This window comes from Tachysurus vachellii, chromosome 2 (assembly GCF_030014155.1).
Source record: "Tachysurus vachellii isolate PV-2020 chromosome 2, HZAU_Pvac_v1, whole genome shotgun sequence".
Classification (NCBI taxonomy): Eukaryota; Metazoa; Chordata; class Actinopteri; order Siluriformes; family Bagridae; genus Tachysurus; species Tachysurus vachellii.
In genome coordinates, this window is record NC_083461.1 from 32,243,883 (window position 1) to 32,258,089 (window position 14,207).

Below are 14,207 nucleotides of genomic sequence, written 5' to 3' on the forward strand. Positions count from 1 at the left end.
ACAATAGATATTGTCTCTAAGCAGCTTTACAGAACATAAGAAACATAATACAATATGTATAATATTATAATGTATAATAGTATAATGTATAATATTATACAAAATTTCAAGATTAATATTAGACATATATAAATGTATTTATGAATAAGCCTGAGGTGACTCTGGTGAGGAAAAACTCCCTTAAATGGAAGAGGATTAAACATTGAGAGGAACCAGACTCAAAAGGGAACCTTATCCTGATTTGGGTGATACTGAAGGGTGTGATTATAAATTATTATAAACACAGGAATGTGTTATCCTGAATATTTTGATGAGATATATAACTAAGTATTGTCAGCATAAAAATGGAAACTAATCCCATGCCTTCTAATGATGTTTCCTGAGGGAAACGTGTATACTGAGAAAAGCTGAGGTACTAAAACTGATCCTTAAGGGACTCATAGTTTAACATTAAACTGCATAGTTCTCCATTTGAATACCTGTGTGATTTTGAAAGCAAACTAGGAGCACTAAGATCAAGTAGAACTAATAGTGAGATTCAGTCTTGGTTCGAAACCAAGAACAAGTTGTTTGTGATTTAACAAGTGCACTTTCTGTGCTACACCTGGGACAACTGAAGGATAGGATGAATAGGATGTTCAAGATTCCATGGGGAAAGTGAAGGGAAGAGGAGTATGTGAGTGAGGATGCGAGGCATATGATTTAAGGAAAGGCTATTTCCAGACATATCTACTGAGGCAGAGCAAAGTTTTACTGGTGGTTGTGCCCCAGTAAAAAGGTTCTAGCAGTTTCTAAATACAAATTTCTACATATATAACTACATGTTCCTATTCCTATATAGTTACAAAGTATTTCATATTAGTTACAGAAAAATATTATTTAATATGCATAACTGCATATGTCAACCTATCCAATATTCTTCAATACTTCTGTTCTCTGAACTCAAACATTTTATAGCCTGAATATATAAGTCTCACTGCCTAAAGATCCTAACATTTTTTTCTGTGTCTATTTCATTCAGTTGGTGCCCTACTGGGAAAACACCTTTGGCATTGACCTTTCCTCTCCACAAATTGGTGTGGTGGATGTGAAGGATGTAAGAACATTGCCTATGTTAACAAGCCCGTCTGTTGCCTGAAGGGCTGTGATAAGATGCCTGTCCAATGCCTGAAATGCTCAGCTGTGTTCTGTAAGAGTTTGTGAGTGCTGTCTCAAAATTGATTACCTGAGTCTTAAACACTGAGTTTATCTCCTAGCCTGCTTGCCTGCTTGTCTGAATTTCTCTCTCCCTGGCTTTCCATTTTTCTGTCTTTCTATTTTAGCGTGTACCTTTACCTTTTTTCAGAAAAAAAAAAAAAAAAATCGTCTAACTTTCTATACACATTTATATTAACCATTTTTTGCTTGGGTTCTAAAGATGATATTATCTGAAATCTCAGCATGCCATTTCTGAAAAGGTGTTCTTAACTCCAGTCCTCAGAACCCCTGCCCTGCACAGTGTGAAGTTTTCCCCATCTCTAACATACCTTCTCAATAAAGCCTTAATAATTTCAGTTGAACTTCCACTTTCAACTGTACAGGTCAGGGAGTCTCAAGGACTGGAGTTGAGACTTGAGTAGTATGTGCTTCATACTAAACAGAACCAGTTTTTCTCCCCATTTCGAATTTCTTTCCTAAAAATAATTTTTTTTGTGTGTTGTACAGGCTGACAGTGTATGGATGGATATAGATGATGAGGAGGACATGCCCACTTCATATGAGCTGGACACTTGGATTGAGGATGTGCTGGCGGGCAAAATGGATCTTGATGACGATGATGATGATGACGACGACGATGATGATGATGACGACGATGATGATGACGACGATGATGATGACGACGATGATGATGACGACGATGATGATGACGACGACGACGACGAAGATGATGATGACGATGACGACGAAGATGATGACGATGATGATGACAATGATGACGACGACGATGATGATGACGACGACGATGACGACGACGACGACGACGACGACGACGACGACGACGACGATGATGACGACGATGACGATGATGATGACGACGACGATGATGACGACGATGATGATGACGACGATGATGATGACGATGATGACGACGACGACGATGATGACGATGATGACGACGACGACGACGACGATGATGATGACGACGACGATGACGATGATGAATAAATTCCTTTTATCACCTCAGGGATTTCACCATGTTGACTGGCACTAGCCCATATACTTTAATGACCATGAATGTGAAGTTCAAAGTTCATCCATGGCTTCATTGTCCACTCATCATGGTCATCACTTCCTCGTTCTGGAAGCTTTTTGCCTTTCTAAGGCAGGAATCCATCTGAATCCCTTGACACTTCAGGGGCACATCAGCATTATTTGACTGGTCTTTTTATAATGCCCTTTTAGTGTTCTCTAACTTTGTAAATGTTTTTCTTGTCCAACTTCAAATTCTCAATGTTGCTTGTTAATGCTTATTTAAGAGCATTCTCTGAAATAAAAAGGGGGACAAGGCTGGGGATATTCAGCCATCTTTCAGCTAAGTTTTACAAAGTATTAATAATATTATGTGTATATGAATTGTCTTTTTATATGTGTTCCCTTATGAGAGGAATATTTCTTTGCCATTGTGGGATTTCGTACCATGGCATTTTTAATAAGTAACTATTTTGATTAGGTGAAATTTACAACTTTCAACAAAATACACATTATTTTTGTTATGTGTTCAGGATACTGTATTCACAAAAATGTCTTAATTTGACTGTTACTTGTGGAAAAAAATGTACAACCGGAGTAAAAAAGAGCAGATTTTGTCCAATGTTGGACACATGTGAAGACAAGAAGAACAAGAAACAAAAATGGTTTTCTGTGGTCTTTATTTCAGTGTATGAGCATGTTCAAGAAATTTAACCACACATAAGTAAGGCTTATGAATTTAAAATAAGTAAGTAATATTCAAACTTCACTTAAAGTATATATAATAATATAATAATATAAGTAAATATATTTACAGCAAATGTTAATACCTAGTTAGTTTTTATTTGATTAATGTAAAAAAAGATAATTAATTTTAAATTAAAAGATAATTATAGGAAAAGTTTGGACAACATTCCACTTATAATGGCTTAAAATATAATTCACTTTTTAGGTGTTATTTTCCAGAGAATAATAAATTCTCTGACAGTCAACAGCACTCAATAACAACCCCTCTGTGCAGCTGACTGAGAAGCTAAAAATAAAAATAATTAGTCTACAAAGTCTAAATTAAGAACTTCCACCAAGAAGTTTTCCATTGTCTGAATTATCATTAAAATAGCAGTTAGGAAAAAACTAGACAACCAAAGAAACTCGCAGATAGAACCAATCAGGAAGTTTTATACATAATGTATTCCATTCAACATATAAATAAGCCAGATGCATTTCGGAAATGCTGTGGAATAATGGAACTACATGGATTAACATCATTCCAAAGGTATGCACTGTATGTGAATAAAGGAGCAGCATTTGATGAAAAGAACACCTTGTCAATTGTTACTCATGGAACGGATGTTTTGCTCCTTATGGTTGTGTTGCAGCCAGTGGCACAGGTAGATGGCAGATGGCCTTCAGTAAATATCAGCAATTTCTGAAAACCACTGTGACACAAATTGAAGGTGAAAAGAGTCTGGATTCTACAACGATCTACTGTATTTCAAGAATGGCCTGACTTCATTGAAAATCTGTGCTGAACTAGATCCATCTCTCAGAAAGATTCTGCAAGGATAGTGTCTGAAACTAGTGAATAAACTAGAAGCTAGAAACAAAGACCTAAAATCTTTTTTAGAAAGTCTCCAGCTGGCAATTACAATTGTAAGATGTGATATCTGCTGAACAAAAATAACATTTTCAAATATAAATAAAAAAAACTTTTACATTAGTGAAAAAAGTATCAAAATAGTTTTTGTCTTTTTTTTTTTTTTTTATCTTAGTGAATCATGCCAAAACAAGTGCAACTAGTGCAACTGAATATACTGTAAGTAATGTGAAACAGGAAGATCAAGTCTTGCCACAGTCAGTACATGATGTCACGGAGGTGATGAGGCGTGGGGAAATTCGGACTAAATGGCTCTATGCCCAAATATGCAAATGTCTGGGTATAAAAAACGACACACTGAAGATAAAACATTAGCAGACATACAGACACGTAGCAGGAGCCTACAGTGCCACAACCTATTCAAACAAAACGGATAAAGGGAAAAAGCTGACAGGTAAAATCTTTTTCTACAAATTCACCATTTTAAGCTTCCTCAAAAAGCTTATAAGCTTATTTGATCACTGTACATAAAATCTGTTTTTAATAAAGTTAGATTTTAATTTTTAGGTAGTTATATATACATTTTTTAATTTAATGCAGGAATGTTGTAAATGTTGATATTAAAAATGTGGGCTTCATAAGAATAATGAATTCAAAGAAAATCATTTAATGAAGCAATTAACTAACCAAATAATTTTAATAATTAATACATTTATTTAATGAATGGTTTAGTTCTGTTTGTGTACTTATTTATACATTTTATAATGAATAAATACATTATTTAATTCATTAAGCTCTTGATTAAAAATATGTTTGATTCATTTATTCACTCATTATTTAACCTAGTTTCTCATGTACTACAAGATGAAAATAAGATATACATTTACATTATTTTGTTTTATTGTGCACCGAGTGAATAGGCAGTTAAAGAGCAAAACATGAAATCCATAGTGGGATATCAAACATTTTTGTCATGGGTGGGAATTATATAAATTCTCCTTAAATTGACCTTTAACTTTCTTTGCTGGGAAACAAATGGTGTTTTATTAATTCAGTATCAGTCGTGGCTCAGTGGTTAAGGTTGCGAGTTACAGATCACTTGCAAATCGCCTTCACTGCATCTTCACTTCAACAGTCTTCAATTGTGTTTTTTATCAGCCACATGAGCAAATGTACCATTCTGTGCTTTACTTACTTTATAAAAATGTATAATAAATTACTGGAAACATATAGCAATATACTCTAAAAAGTATAGAGATATAGACTGTAGAGATATTAACAGCACTTTATTGAAAATGTTTTACAGTTATTTACTGTAAATACAAGATATATTTCTGGCAACTCGTAAAAATAGTAAAAAAAGTTATATAATAATAAATAAGTTCTATAATTATTTTACTTCATAATTTCTGGTAATTGAGTCAAAATGACAGTGTATGCTTTGTGTGTGTGTGTGTGTGTGTGTGTGTGTGTGTGTGTGTGTGTGTGTGTGCGCGCGAAGGGGGGTGGGGTGGGGCAGAGTTATTTTACAATGGTACATACTGTACTGTCTATTTTGCATATGAGTGAAACAGTCTTCTTTGTGTCCAACAGACATCATGTATCCAGAAATGAACATGGCAAGAGATCACGGTAAGATGATCAGAAGAGCACAATAATTTTATACTCATTAAACAATAATATTTATCTAGGATGTTTAGTTAGCCAAAAGGTTGACATCTATTCATTGTATATTTAGTTAAAAATATATTAAGAAAAAAATGTTGTGTGATATGTGAGGATATGTGAATGTTGATTTCGGGGAAATTTTCTAGAAAATTCCAGGTGATAATGGCAAAAGTTTTATTTTTTTTTTTTAGAATTTAAAATGTAAATTTTTACTTATTTGTTTTGATAAAAATATCTTCATACATATATATATTTTTAAACTTATGTAAATGTACCATGACACTGTGACCCTAAATGGAAATCTACTGTAGGTTCATTAGATAAAGATTTCTTAATACAAATCCATTCATACATACTTCTTATATATTCTTACTCTAATGAGCAAAGCTGAATATGAATTTAAAAAAAACACCCTAGGTCATGTAACAGTACACAATGTACAATGCACAATGTTCTGAAATGACATGGACGCACAAACATGATTGACAGTATACGTGCCTAGCAAAACAAAAGAGGCATTCATGCAAAATACACACAACTTCAGTCAACCAGCATGTTTTCTTTAGACAATCATTCCACAGAAAAATACAGTACATTTTGAGCTGAACATTCTGCACATAACTCACATATTACTTGCTTTACTGGAATATTATTTGATCACAGAGATTACACACAGTGATTACAGTAATTCTAATTTGTAATAATTCATGAAATACATGTGAACTTCTGTGATTCTGTTATTAGATTAATGATTTATTGGTTTTATTATTTAAGAATAACTCCAGATTGCTGTAGATCCTGAATGTGGAGATTTAAGTACACTTTTGTTTGGAACTAAACCAAACCTATGGTGTTCAATTGTCAGAAAGTCAGAAAAATCTTCATAACATGACCCAGTTTTTATATATATTTCACAACAAAAGGCAATAGACACATTTCCATATAACACTTTATACATGTTTATGCAGATTTGTGTTGATTATGGTTAGGTTTAATCTACCCTGATAACACTGCCCTGAGGAAAACACTGCCCTACTGTAAAACAATAGCAGGGTGTGAACGGTAATGAAGAAGTATGTCAAGCTTATATAAAACAGCAGGTAAATCGATAGCTGACAAACAAAAACAAAAGATAAATGACAAAAGATTTACTCTAGATGACATTCTTTCTTACTCGAAAGTAGGATGAACTGCAGATGAATTTTTTTCAGTACCAGTTACTGACGGCTCTTTTTCTAGCAGATTCCCATTTCTTATTGACAAGCCTGGAACCTAGAAGATCTAGAAATCCTATAATTACTCATTATTTCTTGGCTGTAGATGCAATCAATAACCATTTATTATTATGTGTTAACACACCTCCTGTGTTACAATCATTTTAAAATACTCAAAGTTGCCTAAAACATAAATGCCTAAAATTTCTTGAAATGCTGTAACATAAAAAAATCCTTTCATTAGAAAACAAATTTGAAATTCTGCTCAACTTTCTCATGTTCATCTCTGAAACTCAAACCCAGAAAAAAACAAATGAGATGTGAAACTGAATCCTTTCCTGAGAAATTCATGGTTAAGTTATACCCTTTGTGTACATTACTCCACAATAAGGTGTTATCTTATCTTTGTGTGTGCAGATTTGTTAATGAGCTGTATGGACGAGCTGGTTGAGCGAGTGAATGAAACCCGGCGGATATGTAAAGCTTTGCTTAACCGGGGTCTGCTGAATGAGGACAAATACAGGACCATTGTAGCATCTCCAAAGCCTCAGGATAGAATGAAACAGCTCTTGCATGCTCTGTCTAGCAAAGGACAACAGGGAAGAGAAGCCCTTTACAGATTACTACAGGAACATGAGCCTGAGCTTACTCTGCAAATGGGTGTGTTGAATTCAAAGCATTTTGAAAGCATATTTGTTTTTTTTATTGTGCCTTCATTTTTTTATTCTAATGGGATTGCTCACAGCATTCTGTTTATACCATTCTATTCTTTATTCATACACACCCACACACCTAAAAATCTAATTTGGGAATAATAACAGCATTATTGAAATAGTATTTTTGTATTTAATAAAACTTTCTGTCATCACTTACATACATTTACATTTGGCAGATGCCCATTCCCAAAGCAAGATTTTATGTCATTTTTATACAACTTAACACTTAAGGATTGTTCAAGTGCCTGGCAGGGGACACTTGGTGGACCTGTATATATATCTGGATATATGTATATATATATATATCTACTCAGTTTTAACTGAAAATCACTAACACACTTCTATTTCTTCCTTTCAGAGCATGCTGTTTATGTGCATACGGTTAGGCACAGGCTCATTCAGTCAGTGAGGCAGGTGGAGCCAGTGGGCAACCGAATGCTCAATCAGGGCCTGATCACAGAAGAAGAGTACTTCCATGTGTGTGAAGAGGAAGGAAGTGAGGCGAGGATGCATGCCATGTTCAGAGTTTTGGAGCAGCATGGGATGAAACAGAGCGATGGTTTCTACAATGCACTGTTCTACTGTGAGCCTTTACTCTACCGTGAGCTAGGTCAGTCAATCCTCTAACCGCTAGCCTTTGTTGAACTTGCTCATTCATGTATATCAGCAAATAATTGTAAAATATTTGTTACATGAAGAAACTAAATATCTTTCTTGTATGTTTCATTTTTAGAAAAAAACAGAGTGCTTCAGAGTTGTAAACTAGATAACGGAAGCAACCAATCAATGCACCTTATTTATGAGGACAATCTAGAAGAGAGGTTGAGAGAAGTGGAACGCAAAGAAAAGCAAGTGGAAAACGAGAAGCAGGAGCTGAGGAGAAAGTGGGACCTGTTAGAACAACGGCAAGCAGAGATGGATGAGGAGAGGAAACAGGTCTTTGAAATGAAACAGGAACTTGAACAACTCCAGAGAAAGTGGGATGAGACAAAGGAGAATAGGAATTCTTCCTTTCTCACTGGAAGAGAAGAGCAGAGAATCGCAGGACAATGGGAAGAAATGAATAATAATGGGTTCACCATGCCAGTAAACGTAAACAACGAATTGTCAAATTAATCAACACAAAGTCATGCAAGTTACATAGCTATGTGATATCATGTGGTAGCTCAGTGGTTAAGGTGTTGGGGTACTGATCGGAAGGTCATTGGTTCGAACCCTTGGTCCACCAAGCTGACACTGCTGGGTCCCTGAGTAAGGCCCTTAACCCTCATTTGCTCAGTTGTAAGTCACTCTGGATAAGGGTGTCTGCTAAATGCCGTAAATGTAAATGTAGATATCATAAGCCCATTCAGACTGGCAATATAAAATTATATATTTGCAAGTATGAAAATACTTTTTCATGCTTCTGTTATATAAACACTGTTCTGTTTATCTTTATTGAAGAGATTGCAGCTTAAAATGCTATTATTTTAAATAATTTATCTCTTCACATAGAAAATAATTCATGCAAATATGATGAAACATTGTATTGTAAATTTCACCTGAAAAATCTAACTGAATTAAGATTTTTAATTTTAGTAATTTGTGAAATATTATGTAAAATATTATATTTATATTTCAACATCAATCATTGGAAACAGTGATTCCTAGTTTGTACTATGTACAATTTTTGATTAGCTGTTATTACTGTAAAAATTCTAATTATATTTGTAAAACTAAGCCTTTCTTCATTTGATTTCTGTGAAGTAGTTTCTAATAAAATACATTTTCTGATATTCTGCTTGTTTTATGCCTTTTTTTATATACATAGCTGCACTATAAATAAAAAAACAAGTATTAACTGTATAGTACTGTAATACATTAATATAACACATAACCCATTATAGGTATATTAGTATTTGGCTGATGCTTTGGCTATTAGTATTTGGTTGAGGTCACAACCAGAGCAGCTTAGGGTTGCCAGAATGTGACCACACGATCCTCTTCTCTGTAGGTCAAAGCCTTTTCTTTAAAAAAAATATCTCACATACAATCATTAAACCACTCACTAAAAAGTTGTGTATTAAAAAATGACTATGTAAGAACTTATTTTACAAAAGACTAAAAAAATGACAGTTTGTTGTCATACAGTTGCCAGTAAATTACTGCAAATTACAGCCCGTCATTCTTTTTACAGTGTGGGCTAAAACATAATGCAGACAAGATAACTGCAACCCCTTAATAGGCAGTTGAAGGTTAAGCCATACAACCTACAGTATATTAGTTTTTTAGATTTAGACTTAACTTTGTTCAAGGTAACTGTCACATCTTCCTGATGAACATCACAGACCAGACATAATTGCAGGACATTTTTTTCCATACTTTTTATTCACATACACATAAAAAAATTAAACCATAATTGTTACATAACATAATCTGAGACAAATAACACACAGAAACAAAGCATGACATGTAACAATGATGAACAAAGACTAATACAACAGGGCAGGTATAAACAGGGATAACAAATCACAGGTGGGAAAACACATGACCTGAGCGAAAATACACCCAGTCTATAATATACTATTTTGGAAATAGTCCCAAAAGTTCCTAACAGTAAAAAAGCTTTTTAGAGCATTTACTTGTGTGGTAGCTTATATACTTGTGTCTGTGTGTGTGATTGAGCCCAGTTAGCATGTAACTGTATAATGTGGGTGTGGGTTGCAATCTGTTGTCTGTGGTTACCAGTTCCGGTGCTGACATGACAATAGGCTGATGCAAACAAATTTAAATTCTCTCTTTTATACACAGTTCATTACTGTCAACATTGTATACAGTGTAGAATTACAGAACATGCAAGTCTTTGCCAAGACTATGTGACAAAGAAACAAGGAAGCTGGAAACAATTAAAAAGTCAGTACAAATGTGTCAGCATGTGTGAGTAACGTGCATAACAGATTAATCAATATTTTTTCTGTAGTGATGACAAGAAACATTTTCACTTTACACTTATAAACTTTCTGGAACTAATTTGATAGTGTAATGAAATTAATATCAGTGTCCATTTTGATCAGCAATGTGTCTGATTCCAAGCAGGGACCTGTCATTCAATTAACTGTTCTGTTTGTTGCCAACTAATTGCCACAGTTGAGCCCATAGGATCCTACGTCAATAGCAAAGTCCACAGAAGTATTTGATAGCTTTAGACATATCAGTTGCATGATAGGTCTCAAAATCAAAATCATTTTGATTAATATTTTTAAGCTATACTTGGTGGTTTGAATTATTATTAGCATAAGCCCTGGAAGACACTGAAGACCTGTCCATACTTATTTTTCAGGTCAACTTCCAGGTAATTCACAGTGTACATCTGCACATTGCCATTGTTATCAGGGCCCATGTAGCCTGCTGAGGTTGTTGCACCATTAAAATCAAAGCAGCAGTAAGCATTCCAGTAATACTTAGCCACTCTTACATTTTTCCCAATGGCTTGATTCCCAGGAATTACCCCTGTGACAATGTAAGCCTTTTTGCAGTTCTTCATTAATATTGTGGCCAGGTCATTCTCATGTTTTTTCCACTGACCACGGTTGAAGCTAGGACCTTGTGGAGCTGCGTTTGTCAACGTGGAAGTGGCCAGCATGGTCTCTTCATTGTGTGTGTGGTAAACTGGGAATAGGTGGCCCTTGTCATAGCCTGAGCCTTCGTAATCACTGTTAAGAGCTTGTCGCCGCCCCTGATTGAGTGAAGGGATGTTGCTCTGAGTTGCCATACAGATAATGTTTCCTGCATCAAGCTTCAAAAATAAACAGAAATAGTAGCGTAGATTTCTAAGTTATAGTAGGTAAAAACAGTAATAATTGCACCACCCAGGACTTTTGGAGAAGATAAAATCAAAGTTCTTACCTGTGGCTCCACATACCAGCGATCTATTCTGTTAACAGTTGCATGGTTGAATTCATAGGCAGAATAAACTGGAATTTTGTTTTTCGTGTCATAAAGAGTAGCGTAGAAATATTTTGGTCCGTTTTGATCCAGAAGACACTGACATATTTGTTCGTAACGATACTTGTCAGACGGGTCATGCAATATTGTGGGAATACTCTGAATTCCTCGAACAAAGAACTGGGGACAACGTGAAAAAGTGGTCACTTCAGACAGAGATAAAGCAGGCAGGAGGAAGAGGAGATAAAATGTGCTGGAAGTCATTGTTTTTATAAATGTGACAGAGAGACAGGAGAAATGAACAGCACAAAGAACACAGCTTTTTAAATACACACAGGTACATACACACACACACACACACACACACACACACACCAATCTACGCACTGCCATGTGTTACTTATTGACCAGTCTGGCAACGTGGCTGTGGGTTTGTATGGGAAAAACACAGCTTGTAAATAAAGATATTTTTCAAGTTCATGGAATGAAATCTGATTTTCTGATACTCTTTGGAAAATGTTTATGAACTCGAGAAAGAGGTCTCGACTAAACAAATTGGTGTCTGAAGCATTTCTGTTGAAATACATAGAAAAATAATTCTGTAAAATGGTTTATACAGCCAGGTTTGTGCCTTAAAAAAAAATCTAAATGTTTATAAAGACTACAGGCAGTGAGTCACTTATGCACATGTTTCAATGCACTTACTGTAATTGAATTGCTTGCAGTCTTTATGATAATAGAGGAAAAATGTATGCATAATTTAAAGACATAAAAAAGAAACTTGTGAGCCATCTGTGGAGGGAGGACAGCTGTGTGATTGTGATGTGCCCACACATTGGCATTGAAGGTATCAGCATTAAAACAGGTGTTATTTTTTTTTTTTTTGCTTAAAAAGGTTAGAAGGTTCTGATTAGAAACCTCACCTTGCCAAGGAAAAACAGCATATGCTGACTTATTTATAGACATGAATAATCTGGCAAATATTTTAGGCTAAATTCCACTTTCATCACTTATCTTAATTATCAATGATTATTCAAATAATCCAGGTCACCTCTTCTATATGTACTTACAGAAACAGACAAACAAAATGCTTTTACAGTCTAACCTTGCACTTGTAGCTAGCATTATTTTCTAAATATAACTTTACATTACCAGTTAATGATCTCTAAAAACAATATAAAGTAGGAACACCCATACACACCTTTGTCTAGCAGACACAGCTGGGAAAAATCAGCTGTAATAATGTGCTAACTAAGAAAGAGAAACTGCAGCATATACATTTAGGGTAAATGAAAACTTAGACACTTTTGTTTTTGTTGTTGTTCAGTTGCGGCACAGAGCAGAAGTCACGTGAGGTTATAGGAGGGTGTGAGCAGCATCTCCTGTCAGACGCAATGACTGACAGGATGATGGCAGATGAGAACTTTTGTTTGTCATTCTTCATGAATGCCACTGTATATGTATTGAACTGACAACATATAAATCCGAATGCACTGCTCTTATGAAATCTAAAAATGTCATTTCTCTCATTAGAAAGCAGCCTAAATGTTTGCCAATTATTGAGATGGCTGTTGTAGTTTAAATAATCATACTAAAATTATTTATTTAGACTTAAAATACCATAAAACAATGTTATTTTTCATATTGTGAACTTTTTATGTGTATTTAAATTCTAGATGAGTGTTGGAAAATGGCTCTTTGATTTACCCATTTGAATGTAGGAAATAAGCTTACTTGGGTGTCTTATGATGCAAAATACAACATATGGGCTCATTTATTGTTGTTGTGTCATCACTACATCTATCCGGCCTCTCATTTGCGATGCTTTTCATGAACTGGCCCCCATGAATCTATTTGAATAACCTGCACTATATGGTCAAAAAGATGTGGATAGACACCCCCTGATAACAACTATTGGAACGTCCCAGCCATCACATACAGCCAGAATAACTCAAGAAGGCCTTGTAGCTTCCAACTTGTGTGATAGGTGTTAGGCCTCCACAAGCCACCAGAACATCTTGATAACAACATTCTTCCAAAAGATATTCCTCATTTAGTGTTTTGGTGGTACTGCTGTGATGAACAGTGCTGTCACCACAAAATCTCGCATAGGTGATGGAGTGAATGTTATTAGTAATTGTATAGCATTTTTTACACTTATGAACCCATTCAGTGAGACCAGGGGACAGACATCATCCTGGAACAGACCACCAGACTTAACCAGAGAAAGAGGTTTTTATCATAAGTTCATTTTAACTTTGCCCTGATTTGCAGTGACAGTTTCCTCTGAGAGTAAAAGTGGAGCCTTTTATGCATGGCAACAAAAATAACATTACAAAGCCATAAAATTGCCCCTATATTACTATCGATTAGGCACTTTTTTATTTTGATGAATCTCAGGAACCTTCTATGGTCTTTTAATGTACATGAACCATATTATAGTTTCCCACATTGCACAAAAACACTATAAAACACAATGGGGAATTTCAAATATCTTATAGGTGCTTTTTTGAAGACCTGATTCCAAGCACATCTGCTAAAGGTGTGGTGCCATGTTTGATCCAGTAAATCATACAGAAAGGTGATTCATATTAGCTTTGACATGATTACCGCAAGCCTTACCAAAAGTTTTATAGTTAGTAGTAACGCCTTTTACTGGCACTTTTTTAATTTGTAGGTTGGGTTGCATAATTAGGCGAGTCTTCTGTGGGCAGGGCAAATGGAATAATGTTTTCCATGTGGAAATAGAGTTTTACATGTGGTTGAGATACATACAAAAAGGAAAACTATTTATTTTTACATTTAACGTTCAGAACTCTATATACTATATACTACACCCTCCACTATTGTATGAGAAAT

General features: G+C 35.0%; 3 protein-coding genes across 5 annotated transcripts in view; 2 read left to right on the top strand and 1 right to left on the bottom strand.

The window, feature by feature from the left end:
* Positions 1 to 2,889, top strand: part of casq1b (calsequestrin 1b) — a 28,280-nt gene extending 25,391 nt beyond the window's left edge. For both annotated transcript variants that reach the window (XM_060864310.1, XM_060864311.1), the window contains 2 exons: positions 1,022 to 1,096; positions 1,705 to 2,889. In XM_060864310.1, coding sequence (XP_060720293.1) covers positions 1,022 to 1,096; positions 1,705 to 2,205 — 576 coding nt within the window. In that variant the 3' untranslated portion in view covers positions 2,206 to 2,889. The remainder of the gene's footprint in view (positions 1 to 1,021; positions 1,097 to 1,704) is intronic.
* A 1,312-nt stretch (positions 2,890 to 4,201) lies between these two features.
* Positions 4,202 to 8,977, top strand: LOC132841783 (uncharacterized). The gene is made up of 5 exons (XM_060864312.1): positions 4,202 to 4,280; positions 5,420 to 5,458; positions 7,126 to 7,368; positions 7,783 to 8,034; positions 8,158 to 8,977. Exons 2-5 carry the CDS (start codon positions 5,425 to 5,427, stop codon positions 8,538 to 8,540), a joined length of 912 nt encoding a protein of 303 aa, XP_060720295.1. The 5' UTR covers positions 4,202 to 4,280; positions 5,420 to 5,424; the 3' UTR covers positions 8,541 to 8,977.
* Positions 8,978 to 9,762: 785 nt separating this feature from the next.
* On the bottom strand, positions 9,763 to 11,653 carry wu:fd46g04 (endonuclease domain-containing 1 protein). Of its 2 annotated transcripts, none has more exons than XM_060891966.1 (2): positions 11,310 to 11,653; positions 9,763 to 11,139 (listed from the first exon to the last, which is right to left on the bottom strand). In XM_060891966.1, the coding sequence occupies exons 1-2, from the start codon at positions 11,610 to 11,612 to the stop codon at positions 10,693 to 10,695; spliced, it is 750 nt and encodes a 249-aa protein (XP_060747949.1). In that variant the 5' UTR covers positions 11,613 to 11,653; the 3' UTR covers positions 9,763 to 10,692. The 2 variants fall into 2 exon arrangements, with proteins under 2 accessions (XP_060747949.1, XP_060747941.1); XM_060891958.1 differs by having other exon boundaries at positions 9,763 to 11,199; positions 11,310 to 11,650.
* Positions 11,654 to 14,207: the final 2,554 nt, after the last annotated feature.